Raw genomic sequence first — 21,870 nt, 5'->3', positions numbered from 1 at the left:
CAACTTTTCTACTTTGAAACGTTGAAATCATAAGTGGAGCGATTCTACATAAAAAAAAGCATTTTGTTAATTATATTTTCAACAACGTTTCTTCTGGCAATGTTGCTGAGGTAGATAAGGATAGGGCTATCTATTTTGTCGGATGATAGCAACACCAATGTTAATCAAATAGTCCCATTATAAACTAGATCTCACTATAGTAGCATCATGATTTGTGAAGCCTTACCTATTTCCATTTGTTAAGAACTTTTGGAAAAATAATAGCTAAGTAGAGTAGTTATCTAGAGTAAGTTGTCAGTGCAAGAATATTGCTATATTTTTGACAGATTGTTGAATAACAAAGAGCAAGCTAATATCTCGTACTCTACGCTATGATTAAATTTAGGTTAGATAACGTTGAAAAACAGTAAAACTGTGATAAACTATTTTAATCTGTAACACAGAAATACTATTCTGTAACTAAATACACTCAATCTACCAATTCATAACGCTTGATTACTGATACTGCCAATTCATCTGTCTCATAATTTGCTAGAATAAGTAAAGCGTAATATGAAAGAGGTAGAGGTAGATGAATATGCATAGTCCGGAGAGAAATAGACAGAATCTACTTGTCAAATAATATTGATAATATTTCAAGTGAACTCAAAATACAAAGCATAATTTATAAGAAAATACAATTGGTTTATTGACAAGTTACTGGGAAATGATGAAATTTGGAATTAAAAATGGTGATAATAAAACATTTAAACTTAGATACGGTATATTAAAGCCAACCAACTTGATAATGCAAGAAATGTAGCCTACTGCATCATCAATTTAATCAACTTACTCAATCATATTTCATGTCACCAAGATACATATACAAAAGTTGTTGACATATTTGAACCGCCATAAAGAGAAGCGAATCATGCACTCACTTCAATAATACTGTATTATCTTAGCCATTAACTCTCGCCATCTGAGTTCATGAAAATGGAATTTAATAGTGTAAAAAAGAAAAATAAGCCTATACAATTTCAACGGTAATAAATAAGCACACAGAATCAACTGATAATGTTGAGAGATGTTTTTTACTAATAATTGTAAGCAATGATGATAAGAGAAGACCTATAGCAAAAATCAAGAATCAAAACTAATTGTATTCTACCTTTTGTTTGACATTTTGACGATAAAAATTTCTGAAAAACCACGATTTCCTGCAAATGCTTAGAACATTTTTCACGATGGAAAAAACTATCGGAACGAATGAAACATCTGTGATATGAAAATATAAATCGAGGAAGGATATCACTAACACATATCAAGCAGGAAGCCGATCACTGATCAATCCAAAAAAATGTTATCTAATGAACTAGTTTCACGTTAGTTGACGTGTGATTGCAAAGATGTGAGATGATAGCGTCATCAATAGGAAATCAACACGTCTCTACAACATTCGTGATACAGCAATCTGATTGGAATAGTAACTATCTATTTAATCAATCACATGCCGATGAGTTGTGCTCTGCAACGTACTAATCACAACTTTTCTACTTTGAAATCATAAGTGGAGCGATTCTACATAAAAAAAAGCATTTTGAAAACATTTTGTTAATTATATTTTCTACAACGTTTCTTCTGGCAATGTTGCTGAGGTAGATAAGGATAGGGCTATCTATTTTGTCGGATGATAGCAACACCAATGTTAATCAAATAGTCCCATTATAAACTAGATCTCACTATAGTAGCATCATGATTTGTGAAGCCTTACCTATTTCCATTTGTTAAGAACTTTTGGAAAAATAATAGCTAAGTAGAGAAGTTATCTAGAGTAAGTTATCAGTGCAAGAATATTGCTATATTTTTGACAGATTGTTGAATAACAAAGAGCAAGCTAATATCTCGTACTCTACGCTATGATTAAATTTAGGTTAGATAACGTTGAAAAACAGTAAAACTGTGATAAACTATTTTAATCTGTAACACAGAAATACTATTCTGTAACTGAATACACTCAATCTACCAATTCATAACGCTTGATTACTGATACTGCCAATTCATCTGTCTCATAATTTGCTAGAATAAGTAAAGCGTAATATGAAAGAGGTATAAGTGTAATGATGAAAGAGGTAGAGGTAGATGAATATGCATAGTCCGGAGAGAAATAGACAGAATCTACTTGTCAAATAATATTGATAATATTTCAAGTGAACTCAAAATACAAAGCATAATTTATAAGAAAATACAATTGGTTTATTGACAAGTTACTGGGAAATGATGAAATTTGGAATTAAAAATGGTAATAATAAAACATTTAAACTTAGATACGGTATATTAAAGCCAACCAACTTGATAATGCAAGAAATGTAGCCTACTGCATCATCAATTTAATCAACTTACTCAAACATATTTCATGTCACCAAGATACATATACAAAAGTTGTTGACATATTTGAACCGCCATAAAGAGAAGCGAATCATGCACTCACTTCAATAATACCGTATTATCTTAGCCATTAACTCTCGCCATCTGAGTTCATGAAAATGGAATTTAATAGTGTAAAAAAGAAAAATAAGCCTATACAATTTCAACGGTAATAAATAAGCACACAGAATCAACTGATAATGTTGAGAGATGTTTTTTACTAATAATTGTAAGCAGATGTACTCATGATTGAATTTAGAAGGTTTCAGCGTTGGCCCGAACTAAAAATAGAATATTGAATTTTATAATTTATAACATGCTGCCTTTTGAAACCTTTAATTTTACTTTATAGTAAATTGATACTGAACGAGATAAAAACTGTAATATTTACACCCTAGCAGACATTATAAGCATCAGTGGCGGCTTTGAATGAAAACCTCAAGTGAAACTACCTATTTTCAATTGGATTGAAATCGTGGCCTGATTGAAATCAGGTTTCACTATTGTGCAGAATGATAGACGGTACTTGAATCCTGTCATACACCAGCAAATTTTAATGATCATTGATATTAAGATAAAATTAAGTGATGCTGTAACTAAAATAAATTTTTGTAAGCTAAAATTATGCCTTGAAACTCAAAGTTGGGATGATGTTTGTGACAATGTGACAGAAGATATTGACACCTTGGTTGATAGGTTTACCAACAAAATTAATGAAAACATTAATAAATGCACTGAAGTTATTAAGTATTCCCATAAAAGAAAACCGTTGAAAAAATGGATTACTCCGGGTTTAATATCAGCCATTCGTAAAAGAGATAGGATGCATATCAAATTAGGCAAGCAGCCCTTCAATGCAAGCCTTAAACAAGACTACATAAATTATAGAAATGTATTGAACTCTTTAATAAGAAAATCAAAGAATGATTACTACAACAATAAATTTATTGAATATAGAAACAATTCCAAGAAAAAATGGGAGTGCATTTCTGAATTGTTGGGGAAGGAGAAAGAATATCACGAACCTAAAATTGATCCTGTAATTTTGAATAAATATTTTGTAAATGTGGGAATTGAGCATGCTAAGAAATTGCTGGATTCTGTAAAGCATATTGAAATACCTCAATCATTAAATGCACCCCCAACAGATAGCATGTTCCTAAACCCAACTAGTATTAATGAAATTTTAGAAGTAATTGGTCAATTGAAGAATAACGCTTCTCCAGGTGTAGATAGTATCAGTACACATTGTGTTAAGTTAATGAGTAATATATTGTTTGTCCACTGGAACATATCATAAATAGATGTTTTTCAGAGGGTTATTTTCCAAGGGCGTTCAAGTCTGCAAAAATAATTGCATTACACAAGTCAGGGGATAAATCACAACCAGAAAATTATCGTCCCATTAGTATTTTAAATAGCTTCTCTAAAATTATCGAGAAGATTATTAAAAAAGAGTTTTAAACTTCCTAAATAGTAATAATTTTTTTGAAAAAAATCAATTTGGTTTTCAACATGGGAAGTCTACAACTGATGCGATCATCCTCCTGACTAAATTGATAGATGAAAATTTCAATTCTAAACAGAAAACATTGGCTGTCTTTTTAGATTTGGCAAAGGCATTCGATACAATCCCTCACAGCATTTTATTGGAAAAATTAGAGAAATGTGGGATTAGGGGTATATGTAATGATCTTCTAGCAAGCTATCTTCAAGATAGAAGACAAACATTAAAATTGTGTGGAATATCAGTAACAGATCATTTATCTAGTTTTGGTTTACCACAGGGTACAGTACTGTCCCCAGTATTATTCTTGATCTATTTGAACGATGCTCTAAAATTGCCTATACCAAATTGTACCCAGATTTCTTTTGCTGATGATACAGCATTAGTATTTTCGGGTGAATCATGGCCACAGGTGTATAAAAGTGCTAATGATGGTCTAAAAATTATGAAAAATTGGATGGATGACCATATTTTAACAGTCAACTTGAAAAAGACAAAATATATTACTTTTTCTCCAACATTAGCGGGTCAACCTGATGATTCATTAAAATTAAAATGCATACTGATTCACTCTGTTCAAATATCAGGATAAATTGTTTATGCCAACAAGTTGAGAAAGTCATGTCTATAAAATACTTGGGAATAATGGTGGATAGACATTTGAAATGGGATTCTCATATTAATTATTTGTGTTCTAAACTTAAATTTCTTATATACAACTTTTACAAAATTAATCAATTAAAAGACCTTGACATAAGGAGATCAATTTATTTCGCTTATGCCCACTCATTGTTTCAATATGCAATTGAGGCATGGGGTGGTGCATTTGATACTCATTTTAATAAAGTCTTTACATTGCAAAAGCATCTTATAAGGGCAGCACTGGGTAAAGCAAGGCGATACCCGAGTAGGAAAATTTTTGAAGAACTAAGGGTACCCACACTTAGGCAGTTATATGTGATAAAGATTGTTTCGCATTTAAATAAAATATAAGTAATTTAGAAATAAGGCATACACCATACCAAACACGACCAGCAGTATCAAACATTTTTAATATAAATTTTATTAAGTTAGTGGTGTGTAGACACCAATTCTCTTATTTTTGTAATATATTTTCGAACAAAGTTCCAATTATTTTCATAAATACAAAAATTACTAAAAAACTTCTTAAAGAAATAAATATATGGGTTGAACAGAATATTTTTTATAGACTACCTAAATTCTAATAGTTTCATAATTTCGTTACCAGCTCCATTTTGGTTATGTGTTGAATGAGGTTTCTTTTTTTTTGTCACTGTACTACCTATTGGATTTTTGTTACTTTTAATTTCTTTATTTATATAATTTAATTTCCTGTATGAACTCACAGCCATCGCACAAGTTTACTTTGATGGCTGTGCCAAGTATGTGTAAAAATGTATTTCATCTCATTATTTGTATTGTACATTGGCAAATAAATATTCTATTCTATTCTATTCTATTCATTGAGTCAAGCATCGATAAAATGTTAATAAACATCGATCGTATTATTGCTCCTTTGCGGCATTTCACAATTAAAAATAGTAATAAAAACTGAAAATATGGTACTACAAAAGCAATTATGGATATTTCTACTACTAGCTATTTCGATTATAATAGCTAAGATTCAGCGTTTGTATAGTTCCACGTTATAATGGCAGTGGGATAAGATAGGAGAAAGGCGTTGCCGATTATCTATCTTGCCACTGCCTTCTGTAAAACATCGCTGATTTCGGTATATCTGATCTGATATTGAATGTTCATTTTTTCATTTAAAATAATCAATTACGTTATAATCGTCGAGAAAATAAATGTTCAACGATTGAATTGGAAATGTTCTTGATTGAAATTGATTACTATTTTAATTATTGTGGACAGTTCCGTATCTGATGCACGTATTATCGATATTGAATGTAGCACCATTTTACGAGGATAATTCTACACTTTATTTTGAATGACATAAACATATCGTCATTTAAAAAACCCAACCTCTCTATCCTACTCTTATACTCTTAGGGGAGAGTGGGGGAATAAGAAACAGGGGTATAAGATACATTATTTTCATTTCATTTTATTTGTTTAAAATTGTGAATAAATTCACATAGTTAGTCTTGAACCTTCCTACATATCATATAAAAATTTCAAAGGATTCAAAAACTTTTTTGATATGAAAATCTATACTTGTTCACTGAAGTATACCCTTATTATACCCCAAGTACACTTGAAGTGGACCCTTTCAAAAACTTACCCAAAGTCATGTTTTTGCGGAAATTTTTATTTTTCCTAACTTTATTACTTAGTTTGCTCCCAATTTCTTCTTTATCAAACCTTTTCATAGACTAAAAGAGCCTCTTAATCATTTTTTTTTTGTTTTTCTTACAGCTATTTCTATTATCGTAAACAAGGCTCTATTTCTTATTACCCCAATCAAACAAACTGTCGGGGTGATGAGATAACTGATAAATTATTGTAAAAATTGTATTTAATCAGTTATTGTCTTTGTTTTGTTATTAAAGTTACAATTTACATTTATTTACAATTTTTTTTCACTTTATTAAAATTGTTTTTTCTATTATAATTTTCAAGTACTATGTATGTTTCAAGAATAATTTCCATATGCAATAATTTTTAAACACAATTTTCAAGCATAATTTCAAACTATAATCAAGTACCTTTATACCTAAATCTGCATCCTTTACCCATAATATGGGATCGATGGCGTAAAATACAATACACAAAAAACAAAAACATACATAAGGCATGTTTAGCAAGACAGCATTTCCGACAAATCATCACTCATATATTCACTAACACTGTAGTACGCCTTGCTTTTCAAGTGCTTGGATACAACTCTCTCGAACGCTCTTAAATCCAACTGTTTTACTCCTGTGGGCAACCTATTGAAGTATCGCAATGCCGAACTCCTGAAGCACACCTGTGATCTCTGAAGGCGTACTCTGGGAATATCAATCAGCTCTCGATGTCTGGTGTTATGTTCATGCACATCAGTCCGAGTCAACATGTAGCCTACTGCTGGTTCTTCTTGACATTACATTAGACAAAGAAGTAGGAAGTGGCAGATCACTATAGAATACCAAGTCTAACAAAAAGGGGCTTGCAGTGTGCGCGATAATCGCTTGCGGAGATGATTCGGGAAGCCCGTTTTTGCAGCTTCAGTATGTCCACAGCCTTTGCTGAATGACCCCACATGAGTAGGCCATAGGAAACGTGACAGTGGAAGAGCGCGTGATACACCATGACTAAATAGGCCTCAGCCACATGACCCCTCAGCTTCAGCAGCAGGAAACAAATTCTGGACAGTCTTGTGGTCACATTCTGAATATGGCTGGCCCAGTTGAGTTTATTGTCCAGAACAAAACCCAGCAGCTTGACAGGGTCTTGATCACCAGGAATGTTTCTTGACAAGCTGCAGATGACATGCTGGGTCTTGTTTGCATTCAACTGGAATCGGTTTGCCAGGAACCATGAAGTTGAAGACCGCAGATGTTCAGCTGACATCTCCAACACCTTCTGAAGGTCACGGCCAGAAGACATCAATGATGTATCATCCGCAAACAAGAGCGTTGAACCATCACTGTCAAGGTCGTTCATCATAATTATAAATATGATCGATCCCAGGATTGATCCCTGAGGTACACCTTGGCTCACAGGGAGTGGACAGGAAGAAGCTCCACCCACCTGCTGCCTCCCAGCCAGATAGGACTCCAGAATTGATAGCGCTGAGTCCACTACACCATAGTAGCGCAGTTTCTCAATCAGGATGCAATGGTCAACACAATCAAAGGCTCTGCTCAGGTCGAGCAAGGTTAGCTCCAGAGACTCTCCGTTCTCAAACACCTGTTCAATACATTCAGCCACTTTATTTACTGCATCCACAGTAGACCTCCCTCTTCGAAAACCGAACTGCATACTCGAAAGAAGGTTTTGTCTTTCAAAGAAGTTCTCAAGCTGGGGCTTGATGACTGCTTCAACCACCTTTCCAAACACTGGAGTCACTGAAATTGGCCTGAAGCTATTAAGGCTCTGGTGGTCCCCCTTCTTGTAGACAGGAACGGTTTTTGAGGTCTTCAGGAAATCTGGAAAAGCACCAGTTCTCAGGCAGTCGTTAACAGCTGCTGCCAGGGGATCTGAAATAGAATCAATCACCTCCCGAAGCATATAAGCAGACATGCCGTAGATATCAGGACTCCTGGATGGTTTAAAAGACCGGATTATCCTCCTAAGGGCCATTGGAGTGACTGGACAGAAGGCAGAAAGACGAGTGTGTGTGGGTGGTACTCATGCAGCCAGAAGCTCAACTGGATCCTCAGGAACAACAGGCAATGCACTCACTATGTCTTTCACTGACTCTATAAAGAAACTGTTGAAAGAGTCAGGACTTGCAAAGTCAAGTTGTCTCCTCGGCATTGATCTATGTGAGTTTATCACATCCCATGCAGCCTTGCAACGCGATTTGGTGCACTCTCAATTTTAGATGATGTTGCCAACTTTCTAGCTTGCTCAATACTTTTTTTGTAGATGGATTTGGCCCGACGGTATCTTTCTCTGTCATCGCCGTTGCCACGCTCACATCTATCTTTTAGGGCAAGCATGATTCCCTTAAGTCTGGCAAGATCATCAGTGTACCACTCAAGATGACTTTTCACACGGCCTGGGCTTTTTTTGGTCCTTGATTGCGTTGTGGCTTGACAATTTCCGGAAAAAAGTTGTTTAACTTCTCCCTGAAATACTGGAAAAATGTTCCAAACAGGTCATTTGTGTCATGGAGCACAGCCTCCCAGGGGGTGCTGGCCAGTGCATCTCTAAAAAGGGTCAGAGCAGCATCATGTATCGGTCTTTTTCTGAAATTATAGTTGGCATGCCAAGACGGTACATCATTCACCACAGAAGAGCTGCAATTTTGGAAAGCTGTTACCAGGGCAGAGTGGTCATCACCATGAAGCTCAATCACTTGAGTGCTGCAAACGCCTGGCTGAAAGCTCACAGCAACATTGTCCAAGCAGGCTGCTCCCCTGGTGGGCTCGGTACAAGTGATGTAAAGACCATAACTTCTCTAAGATCCATAACATATCTTGCTTTTGTGTCATCACCAATACAATTCACATTTAAGTCCCCAGCTATTACAATCCTATAGTTGGAGTGTATATTCAATAAAACAAGCAAACATTCAAATAAGTCACAGAAACTGTCAAAGTTACCACTAGGAGAGTGTTACAATGAAACACATATAATATGGTAAGAAGGCACCATCACAGCCACTACTTCCAAGTCAAGTTCTTTACACAGGTCAGACACATCAATCACTGTAAAATCAATATTTTTTCCGAATGTAAAGAGCAGAGCCCCCACATCTGGTCACAGTTCTACAAAAAAAATCGATGCAAGTGTAAGGTCAGAGATATGAGAGTAAAATCTGCCTCACCCACAGTCAGAAAATGTTCACAAACACATAATATGTCAAGCTCATGTTTTTCAACAAACATTGAAAGAAGACCCTGCTTGGATCTAACACTCTGGGAATTCCAGTGACCCAGAACAAGGTCAATCTTCTTGTCAACAGATTCAAAATTTACACTATCTGTGATAGTATAAAGTACTCAACATGTAAATCATGATTTTCTAGTGCTTTACTTACAAATTTTCGGCCTTCCAACATTTTGAATCTAATTTTTGAATACTCATATCTTTGAAATGAATTGAGGGAAAAGCCTGAAATTTGGTGGGGCATTAAGATACGCCAAGGAGATATCCCTAAATTTTTATCTCCTTTGATTTTTAATGCTATTAGTAAGATGACTACACTGTTTCTTCTTACCCCTAGTGGGGCGATAAGATACACTTGAATGGGGTAGGCCTAATAAGAAACAAATTTTTATCTCTCTTCATTTTCTAGTTAGAGACATGACAATTTTTTCTCAAACTATTGGTTGTATAAGTATGGCTAGTGATGTAAAATTCCCGGGAATTCAAGATCGAGGAAATATTCCCAGGGAATTTAAGGGGAATATTCCCAAAAATCATAATTTCCCGGGAATTTATGGGAACTTAAGGAAATTTATGATTTCTTTCATAAAAAATGACCGAAAAATACGTTTTTGTTACACATGGTCTCGATCACCTGTTTGTTATACAAGAGCTTTATGTAAGAAATATAAGGATGAATAACTTATAAATTGTAGTAAATTCAAAGAAAACAGCAATTTGAAGTTCATAGACTGAAAGGAGAAATGAACACTGAATAAATCATTCAATTGCACCACTATTATCATGCTACTTTCATGTCTTACAAGTTGAATAAGATTTTTTTACTTGCTAATAAATCAGGTAAACAACAAAGTATTGAGTGTAATTTAACTTTCATTGCTTGATTTTATTTAATTTCTCCGCACAAAAATAATTGACTCCCTAAATAGAGATTAGAGTAGAATATAAATCCAAAAATTAGAAATTATAAAATACAGCAAAATAGGTTAAACTAAAACAAGGAGCATTCTCGATTTTAATTCAATATTAAAAAGAAAATAATTCCAAAGCTCACAACCTTTCAAGAGTCATTCTGGCTCACTCAACTTGTAATAAGATACTAGTCCAGGCAACGAATGTTCAAGAAGATATAGAGGGAAAAGTTTGGAACCAAACTTTTGACCTCGCAGTCCTTTTAAGGATAGTGAGGGAGTAAGCATATAAAAAGTCCTCACTCCTACCACACTCAACACTAAAACTGCTATAAAAATTGATGGAAAGCATAAAATGATGAAAATAGTTATTTGTGCAACTAGTGCGCAAAGTGACAGTTTGCTGCACCGAAAGAAACGTTTACGCACGAGCCGTAGGCGAGGGCGGAACGGTTTCTTGAGTGCAGTAGAGGATCTTTGCGCACGTATTTCACATTAAATTTTTCCTACAGTTACAATTGAATATGAGAAGTGATTGATTATGGGTAAAATGATGGCTGAAATCCATCAAAAATTTGACAAAATTTTTCTACAACTGCCCAAACCTGTTAAATTACTTATATAGGCGGAGTTACAATTACCGACTTTTTAAGTTAAGATCTGACTTTTGGCGAGCTGCTTACAATCAGATGATTAGGGAGCGTAAAAAAAATCTTCTGCGCATGCGCGAATGATTTGGGAGCGTAAAGTAAATCTACTGAGCATGCGCGGATGGTTAGCGAGCGAAAAAGTAGATTCTCCTTAGAAGTAAGCTGTTTTACGAGGAGAATTGAGTGTGTAAATTCTTTCTTTACGCGCAGTTGTAGAAAAAAATATTATTTGAAATAATGAATAATATTGAAAATGTAAAATTCAATGAGTTCTCATTTTTATTTATTTGAAAATCAGAAAAATATAGATAGAACAAATTCGCATTCAAAATACACGCCAACAATGTCAACAGCTGATTGGGATGACTGATAATATGCAAAGTATAAAGAGTACGCAAAGTAATACTTTGCGCACTAGAGCGGAAAAGTTATTCTTTGCGTTCTGTAATCAGTGCAGGAATTGTCTCTTTTCAAGGTAACTGTAGGAAAAATACATTAAATTGAAGAGAATCGAATGCTCTACAACTCACTGTCTTTTAAATACTCCTATAGTCCAGCCAATGAAAGATTATAGAGGGAAAATTTTGGAACACAATTTTTGACCCCGTAGTTCTTCTTTTAAGAATAGTAAGGGAGTAATCATATTAAAAGGCCTCACTCCTACCCCCTGTGTAAAAAAAATAAATTTTTTCGATGCATTGTTGTTGAGTAATAAGCCCTGAAAGTGTAGAAATTTGGAAGAATAACTGTCTTTTCAAAGATTTTACACTTTTAAAAGTGAATATCTCAAAAACTAAAGAAGATATCACAAAACTCTACTGTACAAAACTTGTAGGAAATTTATCTAGCTTCATTTTTACTCAGCCATGTCGATGAAATGTACTGTTTCCCAGTTACATGCGTGTCAGCCAGAAATGAAAAAATGCAACTACCCTCATCCCTTAAGCTCAAGGAGTAGGGATAAGGATTTCTGATAAGTTCACCTTCTAACTAGTTCAAACAAAGCTGCGAAGTCAAATATTGTGTTCCAAACATTCCCTCCCAATTTCCCTGACAATGATCTATTGTTGTTGAACAGATTTCACACTCAACACTATAACTGTTACAACAATCTTTGGGAGATGCGTAAAATAGTGTGACTAAAGATGAAATTGAAGAGAATATAATGCTCTATAAGACCATGATTAGCACGGATTTTTTCAATGAATCGTTAAAAAGTTATAAGGACAAAAAGATGAAAAATTCGGAGCTGGAAGGGTTTTTCTTCAAAATGTGATACATTAGAGAGCTCATACCTAGAAAACTATGAGAGATGGAAAAATGTTAAAAATGAAACTTGTAGGATAATTTGTGAGCTTTAATAAATGTTAAAAATGAAACTTGTAGGATAATTTGTAAGCTTTAATATTAGGATTGTGTTCGACAAAAATTTCCGAAAGGCGCGTATTTTTCGAGATATATGCAAAAAAAACATAATATGGCACTCTCAAACCACCCCCACCACCTTAGCACAGGGGATAGGAGTGAGGACTTTTGATATGTTTACCCCCTTACTAACCTTGAAAGAGCTACGGGGTCAAAAATCGTGTTCCAAAATTTTTCCTCTATAATCTTTCATTGACTGGACTATACGGGTATTTAAAAGACAGTGAGATTTCAAAGAATGATGATTTATTGATTATATCAATGTAAAATGTAGCTGAACTTGATCAATATCAAATAGAATGATGATTTATTGATTATATTGATGTAAAATATGAGTGGGATTGATCAATTTCAATCATTTTTAGAACAATTTTATAAATTCCATCAAGTTCCCTTAAATTCCCAAAATTTCTTGGCCTTAGAAATATTGCCAAATCATAAGTTCCTTTCCAGTGGGAATATTCCCGATCCACATCACTAAGTATGGCATAAAAAATCAATATCAGCATAATTTTCATATGTTTCTTATTTCCCCATTCTCCCCTTTACCTCTAAAACATTATTGAACAGGAAATTTTAGTTTCTGAACAAATGTGTGATTTGATGTATCTATATTATATTAAAGCTGCAAACGACAAAAAAATTACAGCCACTAATTCTTTTTATCTGGTGAACTTCAACACATATTCAGTAATATGTACACCAGATGGAACTGGACCCACTCCCACTACCAAAACAATTTCTTATACTTCTATGTTAAAAAACTTTGTAAAACTCGAAAATTATAGCGCTATTTGCTTTGTCGAATGAAATACAAGGGTAGCAACACCAATGTTTATCATATAGCCTACTGGCATTAGGCCTACTAATAGGTAAGGTACATTTTACCTTTTGCCACGACTTTTATATTCTTACATCAATGAGATATTATCTCCTACAGCCTACCTTAACGTTTTTAACGTCCTCAAAGCATCCACATCCAGATCAAAAAGTTAAGGTATTTTTCACTAGCTACAATCGGCTAAGCTAAGCGACTCAATTAATATTCAATAGACAAGTTGCTAGTTTGTTGTTAACAACAGGGTGTCTGAGATCAATAACTCATCAAGTTATTTCCGGAAACCATCAATAATAGGCTGTGCCTGTGATAGCTTGTTTAATCTATAAATCCAAGCGTATTGCCATAGAAACAGTACAACCATTGATAATGTTTGTCCTTAAATTTTAAACACTAGTGTCAAACTTGGCCCTAGAACAAGAGCAGATGAATTTGAAAAATATTTATTGTATGCTATAAACTAATAAAAAATTCAAAAATACATAAATAATTCACGACAATGAAAATGATAAGACAGTTATCATGCATGCTTCGGCTTACCTACCAATTTTCAACAATGGCCGACGTCAGACCCAACATCCAAGATCAATCCTAGATTGCTCCTCAATTCAGTTGGAATAAACATAATAAAAGTGTACGATAAAAAAATAAATTTAAATTACATCAACTGATTAACAATTTCCTTTTTCTATCCACATCTAACCAGCAATCTTCTGAAAATGATGAGCATGCACAAAGCACAAAGGAAAGGAACTCGGATTGATGAGAAAAATAAGCATAAGAAGTTTTGTTTTTTCACTGCCTACCAAATTATGACTGACTCAATAAATACACGTAAAATGTGTGTTTATAAATGTGAAGAAAATGGGAATAAAATAAAATGAAGGAAATGTAATAATAAATATCAGAGAGATGTTCTATGAAATATTTTAAAAATTAATGAATCACTGTTTTGTGCACACTGTACAAGAAGTTCTGTTGAATCGAATCGCCTAAATTAATAAAACCTAAATGCATAAAACCTTCGCCTAATGCATAAAACGCGAATTTTACTAGCAGACTTTGGTAGCGGAAACAGTGATAAGACAGTGCTACCAACTAAACCTGGTAACCGCTACTGTAGCGGATGGATAGCGGTTCTTGTTAGCTGTTATCTTTTTATCGCTTTTTATTTCTACTTAACCGCGAATTTTTAATTTCAATCACGAGTTTCATACATTGCGAATTATATTAATTTACTAGGAATAAATAATTTGTTTGATGGATGAATTACGAGACTAAAATTTTGATAAAATGCAATAAACCTGTCATCAAGCAATAAAATATGCTGTTACGACCATGCTGAAATGAACAAAAAATATGATTTGACTGACAAAATTATTGATCTTTTAATAATTATTGAGATTTAGTTTTTCAAATGCCAGGTTCGATTATTATATTTCATCAAGCTACAAAACTTAGCCTACCGGTACTTCAAATAAAATTGGATGATGGTGGCTAATTCCTAGATAAATAATATCCTTCCTTATTTATCCAGCATATTGTTGAATTGAAAATTAGAAAGATCAAAGCAAGTAAATAAATAACATTACATTTTAAAAATAATAATTGCAATATGGAAACAAAGTTACCGTATATATTCACTTCTCCTTATATGGCCATCAAAATGGATAGAATGAATGAAAATTCTTTAAGTAATTTATTAAAATGTTTGATTAATTTTTCAATTATAGTAACTTAATTACCGTAATTGAAAATGGCAAAGAAAAATAGTCGATTCATGTCCTGGTAAATTGATGAAACATTTTGAAAGCTATATAGGTAACTTACTTGCAATGAGAATTTTTATTTCATTCCGTTTTCAGTAATATTATGAGGATTTTTTTTTCATTAATATTACTGCCAAGCAGGGCTAGATCTAAACCGGTGCATAACAGAGCGGAACACTATTAGTACCTACCTAGGCATATATTCAGCAGTTTAATTTTATCCCAGTTAATACATAAGAGAATTTAAATCCTATTCTAATCCTGTATGTTATGTTTGCTGTCTTTCAACTAAAACTGAAACATGAAAATGAATCGTCACCATGATATAAAATACTATTGACCTAATGCTGTTGATTTTTATTTAAACCTGACACAGGAAAAATTTCGTTTGAATAGTAATCAAAATTGATACAAATGGGCTAATTTTATTTGATAAAGAAAAAAATTTCCCGGGGGAAGACTACAGTATACTCCCTTCCCCATGGGAGGCATTCCATACCCTCCCGGAGCATAGCTCCGGTACTTTCTTGTGTCAAGTATCAAATAATTAACTATGCTTTTTTAGATTTCTATTTAAAAAAATATTATGCACATAATTATATAGCCTACAATATATATTGTTGTATGGGCCTACAATATAAATATTGTTGTATGGGCCTACAATATATATTGTTGTATGGGCCTACAATATATATTGTTGTATGGGCCTACAATATAGAATGCAGTTATTATACAAGATATTGTATGTACCTATATCGCTCATAATTGTATCTTATCGCTCAAAACGATGAAAGATTCACGGCTGCTACCGTACTCCTTTAAACCAGTGACCGCACTTGAACTGGCTTGGAATAATATTATATCATATCCATCAAAAATATTGATATATTATATCCTTATGATGTCCACATCATCATTTCACAAATACTGTACCCGCTCTTTCGAGGAACACGTTCAGTAAAAAACTTCCACAAAAAATTGGAAAAACAGACTACCATAAAAAATTTAATTCTTAATAACGTACAAATCATTTGCGCTCTTTATTTATTGTTTAAAAAAATTATATTTTAGTTTTTTATATCGACATCTTCTTTACTTATTGAATAAAATCTCAATGCCCATTGCAACTTCAAATTCAAAATAATTAATCACAGTTATATCTATGCAATATGTAAGTGTAAATAAGACAAAAAACTCACGTCCCTTAAAATAAGAGTGCCGTCTCTGGTGGATGTGCTGCCACATTTCCACTTGTTCGTCAAGTAAATTTAAGGGCTCATTTCCGAGCTCGGGATTTAGCTAAGTTCTAGACTTTAAACAGCTGGAGCCAGAAAATTGGCTTTCCGAAAAAGGGCGTATTCGTAGATTTTATGGTAATCTTCATTTTCTCATTTCTATAATTATTGGAGACGTTTATTGCCTTGACGAAATGATACATTTCTAAATAATTCAAAATAGGTAGCTGAAACTTTACACTATTTTCTCTTTATTTTATTTTTTGTTCAATTTTATAGTTTTTCAAAATTTAATTTAAACGTGGACTAAGACGACGCCCCGTTTCGGAAAGCCAATTTTCTGACTCCAGTTGTTTAAATTCTAGAACTTAGCTGAAACCCAAGTTCAGAAACTGGCCCTAATATTTTATATTTTCAAATCACTCCAATTATTCCAGTCCGTTCATTCCATTCAGCTGTATGTATGAGTGAATTAACAAAGTTGATAAATTGTGACCCATTAAAAAAATATGATTCCACCTCTTGGCAGGATAATTAGCAACGTCTCGTCCGAATCCCTCCTCACAGGGATAATAAACCGATTTTCAGTAGCCGCTACCAGGTCTAGTAGACGCCAAAAGTAGATTTAAATAATAACAATAGAGTACTTAAAGTGAGAAAACGGAAAAAATGACCTGAATTCAATAATTATAATAATAATGCTGTTTAATTCATAAATAGTAAAAATAGACTCAATTACAATTTTACGATATAATTCTAAACAAAAACACTTACTTTAGAGGCAAAATAATCAAATTGTTAAAAAAGATCACCATTACACTACTTCAACAAACAGAGTGCCCCAATATTAGATTTTATAGTGTTAATATTAACACTTTAATATTATTCAATATTAGAAATATCCGAATTAATAGTGTCCGTGGACTTTCTGTCTAATGAATTTGATAGTTTCAAGAAGGATTTAACATCTCAGAAGAGTGAAATAGAATCTCTCAAACGTGAAATCGCTGAGGTAAAAAGTGAAAATACGTTAATTAAAAATGAAATGGCTGAACTTCAGCGGTATACACGTAAAGACAACTTGATTCTGTCTGGAGTTCCGGAATCGAAGAATGAATCTGTGTTCGAAGTGTTTGACCAAATATCTAATATTTTGGGGAGCTCGATGAAATCTAAGGACTGCTTGAGCATATCTCATAGGATGCCTGGTAGGGTGCAGGGCGCAGTAAAACCCATCGTCTACAAGTTCATTAAGCGGCAGGACAAATTAGCATGGCTTAATGACTTTAAAAAAATGGCTAGTAAAGATAAATCTGGTCCGGGTATCTCGACCAGTGTTGTGAACAAAAAGCTGCCAGCTGGGCGTATTGTGGCTCACGACCACCTGCCACCTTTCTTCCTGGAGCTCTTCAAAAAGGCCAAACAACAAGCCTCCACCAAGGGATACAAATTTGTCTGGATCAGGGACGGCAGGATATTGTTAAGGAAGGTCGAGGGAGGACAAGTGCTACATATTCGAGACGAGAAGGACTTGAGCAAGATAACATGAACTTTAAGCATGAATATAACAACCATTACAGGACATATTTTTTTTAAATTCCATTCAATTTAATAATGAATACTCAATATAGTTTCGATGAAGTAATAAATTTGGAATGTTTTGATACGATAGAGAATGATGATATTATTAGTTTTGATTTTCGTTCTAGTATAGATGGTGAAATAACAGATACTGTTGATTTTTTAAATATTATACATATGAATATTAGAAGTATCAATAGGAATTTTGATGAGTTTGTTTATATTTTGCAAAATTGTACAATAAAGTACGATATAATAATTCTAACGGAAACTTGGATGACAAAAGATAAGAATTTTGATTATAGCATAGATGGCTATACAGTTATTGATAAGCCAGGGCAACTGAATAATAGTAATGGATTATGTATTTTTGTGAAAGAATCGTTTGATGTTCATTATCTTAACTTTGAAAATTCGGCTGCAGATATTATTGCGATTAGATTAGTAGCTTTTAGTCACCCTATCACATTATTGGCAGTGTACAGATCTCCATCCTCAAACATAGAAACTTTTCTAAATGACTTAGATGTGAATATGCCTAATATTCATAAAAACGAAAATGTTCTTATTGGAGACTTAAACATTGATATTTTAAGTAACAGTAATTTATCAACTGAATATAACAGTCTTCTGCAAATGCATGGTCTGCAATCCCTGATAAATAAGCCTACTCGTATTTCAGGTCACACAAAAACATGTATAGATCATATATTCTGGAAAAATGTTCATTTTGGAGAGAGTTATGTACTGAGCTCTATACAAAAAACCTGCATAACGGACCATTTTTGTACAACTTTTCATTTGGGAAATCCAATCACAGTTTTAGAGAAGAGTGGAGAGATCTTTACTGAGAAAATTAACTACATGAAATTGATTGATAAGTTGAAGGGGGAAAGCTGGGAAACTGAAACTTGCTTCAATGAAGAAATCAATGTGAATTTAGATGATAAAGTTGATAATTTTTACAGTAAACTAGTTAGCTACATAAAATCTTCCACTGATCAAATAAAAATTAAAAACAGGAATAGACCTCTAAAAAACTGGATCACTCCAGGACTTATTAGATCTATTAGGGAAAGAGACAAAATGCATAAAAAATTAAATAGTCAACCATTCAATCAACAACTGCGGAATAAATACAAAACATACAGAAATACATTAAATAAACTTATAAAACAAACTAAATTCGATTATTATAGAAATAAAATATCGCTTTCCAAAGGTAATAGTAAGAAGACATGGGAATGTATTGAGGAAATTTTAGACAGAAAACGTGTGTATAAACCACCTGACATCGACCCGGAAACGCTGAATAAATATTTCTCTGAGGTAGGAAGAACTTATGCGGAGAGGATTGATACTGGGGATACATTGCAGTTGGTACATTCACAGAATTCACATTGTGATGCGACTAACACTCCGAATTCATTTTTTATGTACCCAACGAGCTCTGATGAGGTATTGCTTACTATTAAAGATTTAAAAACTAATTCTTCTCCTGGGGTGGATGGACTAGGAAATATATGCTTAAAAAATATATCAGAATACATAGCGAAGCCCTTGTCGATAATATTCAACAAATGTTTTGAATTAGGCCATTTTCCCTGAATTAGGCCAAAAATAATCCCTCTGTATAAATCAGGTGCCAAAAAAGCTCCTGAGAACTACCGTCCCATAAGTCTTATTAGTAACCTATCTAAAATATTCGAGAAAATAATTAAAGTACGAATTATAAAATATCTAGAAAAATATCAATTTATAGCTGGTAATCAGTACGGTTTCCAGGAGGGTAAATCCACTGAAGACGCTACGACTGAACTGGTTAGAATAGTGACCGATAATTTCCAGAATAATAAAAAAACATTGTCAGTGTATCTGGACTTGGCTAAGGCCTATGATACCATTCCACACAATACCCTTCTGAACAAATGAGAGAGAATAGGTTTCCGTGGACCAGTGTTGAAGCTATTTAAAAGCTATTTGAGTAAAAGAATCCAGACTCTTGGTTCTAGTAAAGTTACACTCTCAGAATATGGCCTTCCACAGGGGACAGTAATCTCGCCGATTTTATTTTTGATCTATATTAATGATCTTTTGAGGATCCAAATGAATGGTTGTCATGCAATCTCCTTTGCTGATGATACAGCCCTAATATTTACAGCATCTAACTGGCGAGAGGTCAGGAGTTTGGCAGAATCTGGTCTGGCCCAAGTTAAGATGTGGCTATATCACCACACTCTAACTTTAAATATAAGAAAAAGTGTTTTCATGATTTTCTCACCATCTGAAAGGTCCATACCTGCAGACATATTTCGTAACGGAATAAAAATTCACTCAGACTGCTGCGCCTATCATTATAACCATAGTGAAGGCTTACAGGAGGGAGGTGGAGACTGTGCATGTCAATCATTAGAGAGAGTGAGAGAGACCAAGTACTTAAGTGTGATATTAGATTCTCAACTAAAATGGAATACGCACATAAATAAGACTTGTCAAAAATTGAAACATATTATCCACAAGTTTTACAGATTGAACGGTCTGGGAGACTTATCTATTTTGAGATTAATATATTTCGCTTATGCTCAGTCTGTATTTCAGTATGGGATTAGGGTTTGGGGTGGAGCATTGGACACACATTTCAACAAAATTTCCTTGATTCAGAGACATATAATAAAAGCTGCCCTTGGTCGACCCAGACGATACCCCACACATCTTATTTTTACAGAATTCCCAGTCTTAACAGTTAAACAACTTTATGTGAAAAATATTATACTTTATATAATTAAAAACAGAAACCTATTCACACCACAAATCAGAACTTATAATTTTCGAATGCAATCCAATTTCCAAATTAACAGAACTGACCTTACTGTATGCCGGAGACAATTCACATATATAAGCAATAGGTTGATAAATTTAATACCATCGAACCTAATTACAAGTAAGACAACAAAAACTAATATAAAAAAATAGCAGACTGGATCAAATCAATAAACATAGCTCATTTTATACACATATGAAGTACTTTTAACAACTTTTTTTAAATAATTAGGTCCAAGTTCATTTCTTTTTTTCTTTTTCACTTCAATAAATTTTTTAGTGTTGTATTTTGTTATTGATACTCGCTGCCAGCACACAAACCTTAGAGGTTTTGCAGGAAGCGCCTATATAATAAGTTTTATTATCAAAGTTTATTTTTATGTACTTATAGAAATTGTTTATATTAATGTGTAAAACTTTGTATTGTCTATTTTGATTTGTATTTTCGATATTATGGCAAATAAATTTGATTTGATTTATCAACTTGTAGGTTATACAATTCAAGAGATTTAGGTTATTACAGAATGACCCAAAAAGAATGGTCGGCTTTTAAGTGACTATAACTTGAATAGTTTCCAACATACATTTTATTTCTATATATTATGAGCTTGTGCAATTGTCTAATTTCAGAAAACGTCATAATTAACAAAACTGCTTCAAAGTCGTCGACGTTCCATTAGGTGGCGTGATTATCTTTTGGCCTATGTTTGCCGCTCTTTCTTTACATTATCACGTATGTTAATTATGACGTTTTCTGAAATTTGACAATTGAACAACACAGAAATATAGAAAACTAAATGTATGTTGGAAATTATTCAAGTTATAGTAATTTAAAAACCGACCATCCTTTTTGGGCCATTCTGTATCTTGCAGCAACACAAAACATTCAAGTAAAAACACAACGTTCACATTACACATATAAGGAACTAATTTTATCATCGGAAGAAACATAAATTATCAGCCATACTAAATTAGGATATTTATTGAGAACAATATTTTCAATAAGTCAAAATCACACTGATTATCCAGAAGCGAAATGCTAGTTGCAATTCAATACAGAAGTGGAATTAGTGTTAATCTAGCTCTAGAAGATCCACATTTACGAGTAACATTTTGAATGAATAACGAAACACATTGAAAAAACTGGTTATTTATCTAGTAATCAGTCTGCTACTATTTACATTTTATTTTACATACTACTATAT

At 33.4% G+C, this 21,870-nt stretch overlaps 2 protein-coding genes across 11 annotated transcripts in view; one reads left to right on the top strand and one right to left on the bottom strand.

The window, feature by feature from the left end:
- Positions 1-14,073, bottom strand: part of LOC111051247 (tetratricopeptide repeat protein 14 homolog) — a 52,066-nt gene extending 37,993 nt beyond the window's left edge. For 3 of the 10 annotated variants that reach the window (XM_022337719.2, XM_039423984.1, XM_039423985.1), the window contains exon 1: positions 13,805-14,073. In XM_022337719.2, the coding sequence (XP_022193411.2) occupies positions 13,805-13,839 (35 nt within the window). In that variant the 5' untranslated portion in view covers positions 13,840-14,073. Of the gene's footprint in view, positions 1-13,367; positions 13,498-13,800 lie in introns of those variants that run through there. The other 7 variants (XM_022337727.2, XM_039423987.1, XM_039423988.1 and 4 more) reach the window with 5 other exon arrangements.
- Positions 14,074-17,309: 3,236 nt separating this feature from the next.
- On the top strand, positions 17,310-17,813 carry LOC120350244. The gene has a single exon (XM_039422823.1). It carries the CDS (start codon positions 17,310-17,312, stop codon positions 17,811-17,813), a length of 504 nt encoding a protein of 167 aa, XP_039278757.1.
- The last annotated feature ends 4,057 nt before the right edge of the window (positions 17,814-21,870 follow it).

This window comes from Nilaparvata lugens, chromosome 3 (genome assembly GCF_014356525.2).
Source record: "Nilaparvata lugens isolate BPH chromosome 3, ASM1435652v1, whole genome shotgun sequence".
NCBI lineage: Eukaryota > Metazoa > Arthropoda > Insecta > Hemiptera > Delphacidae > Nilaparvata > Nilaparvata lugens.
Note: the sequence above shows the minus strand (reverse complement) of the source record. Positions and strands in the feature narration are given on the sequence as shown.

Bases quoted from the DNA above. Each gene is read 5' to 3' on its own strand.
- LOC120350244 (XM_039422823.1), top strand. From the start codon at position 17,310: ATGGCTGAACTTCAGCGGTATACACGTAAAGACAACTTGATTCTGTCT.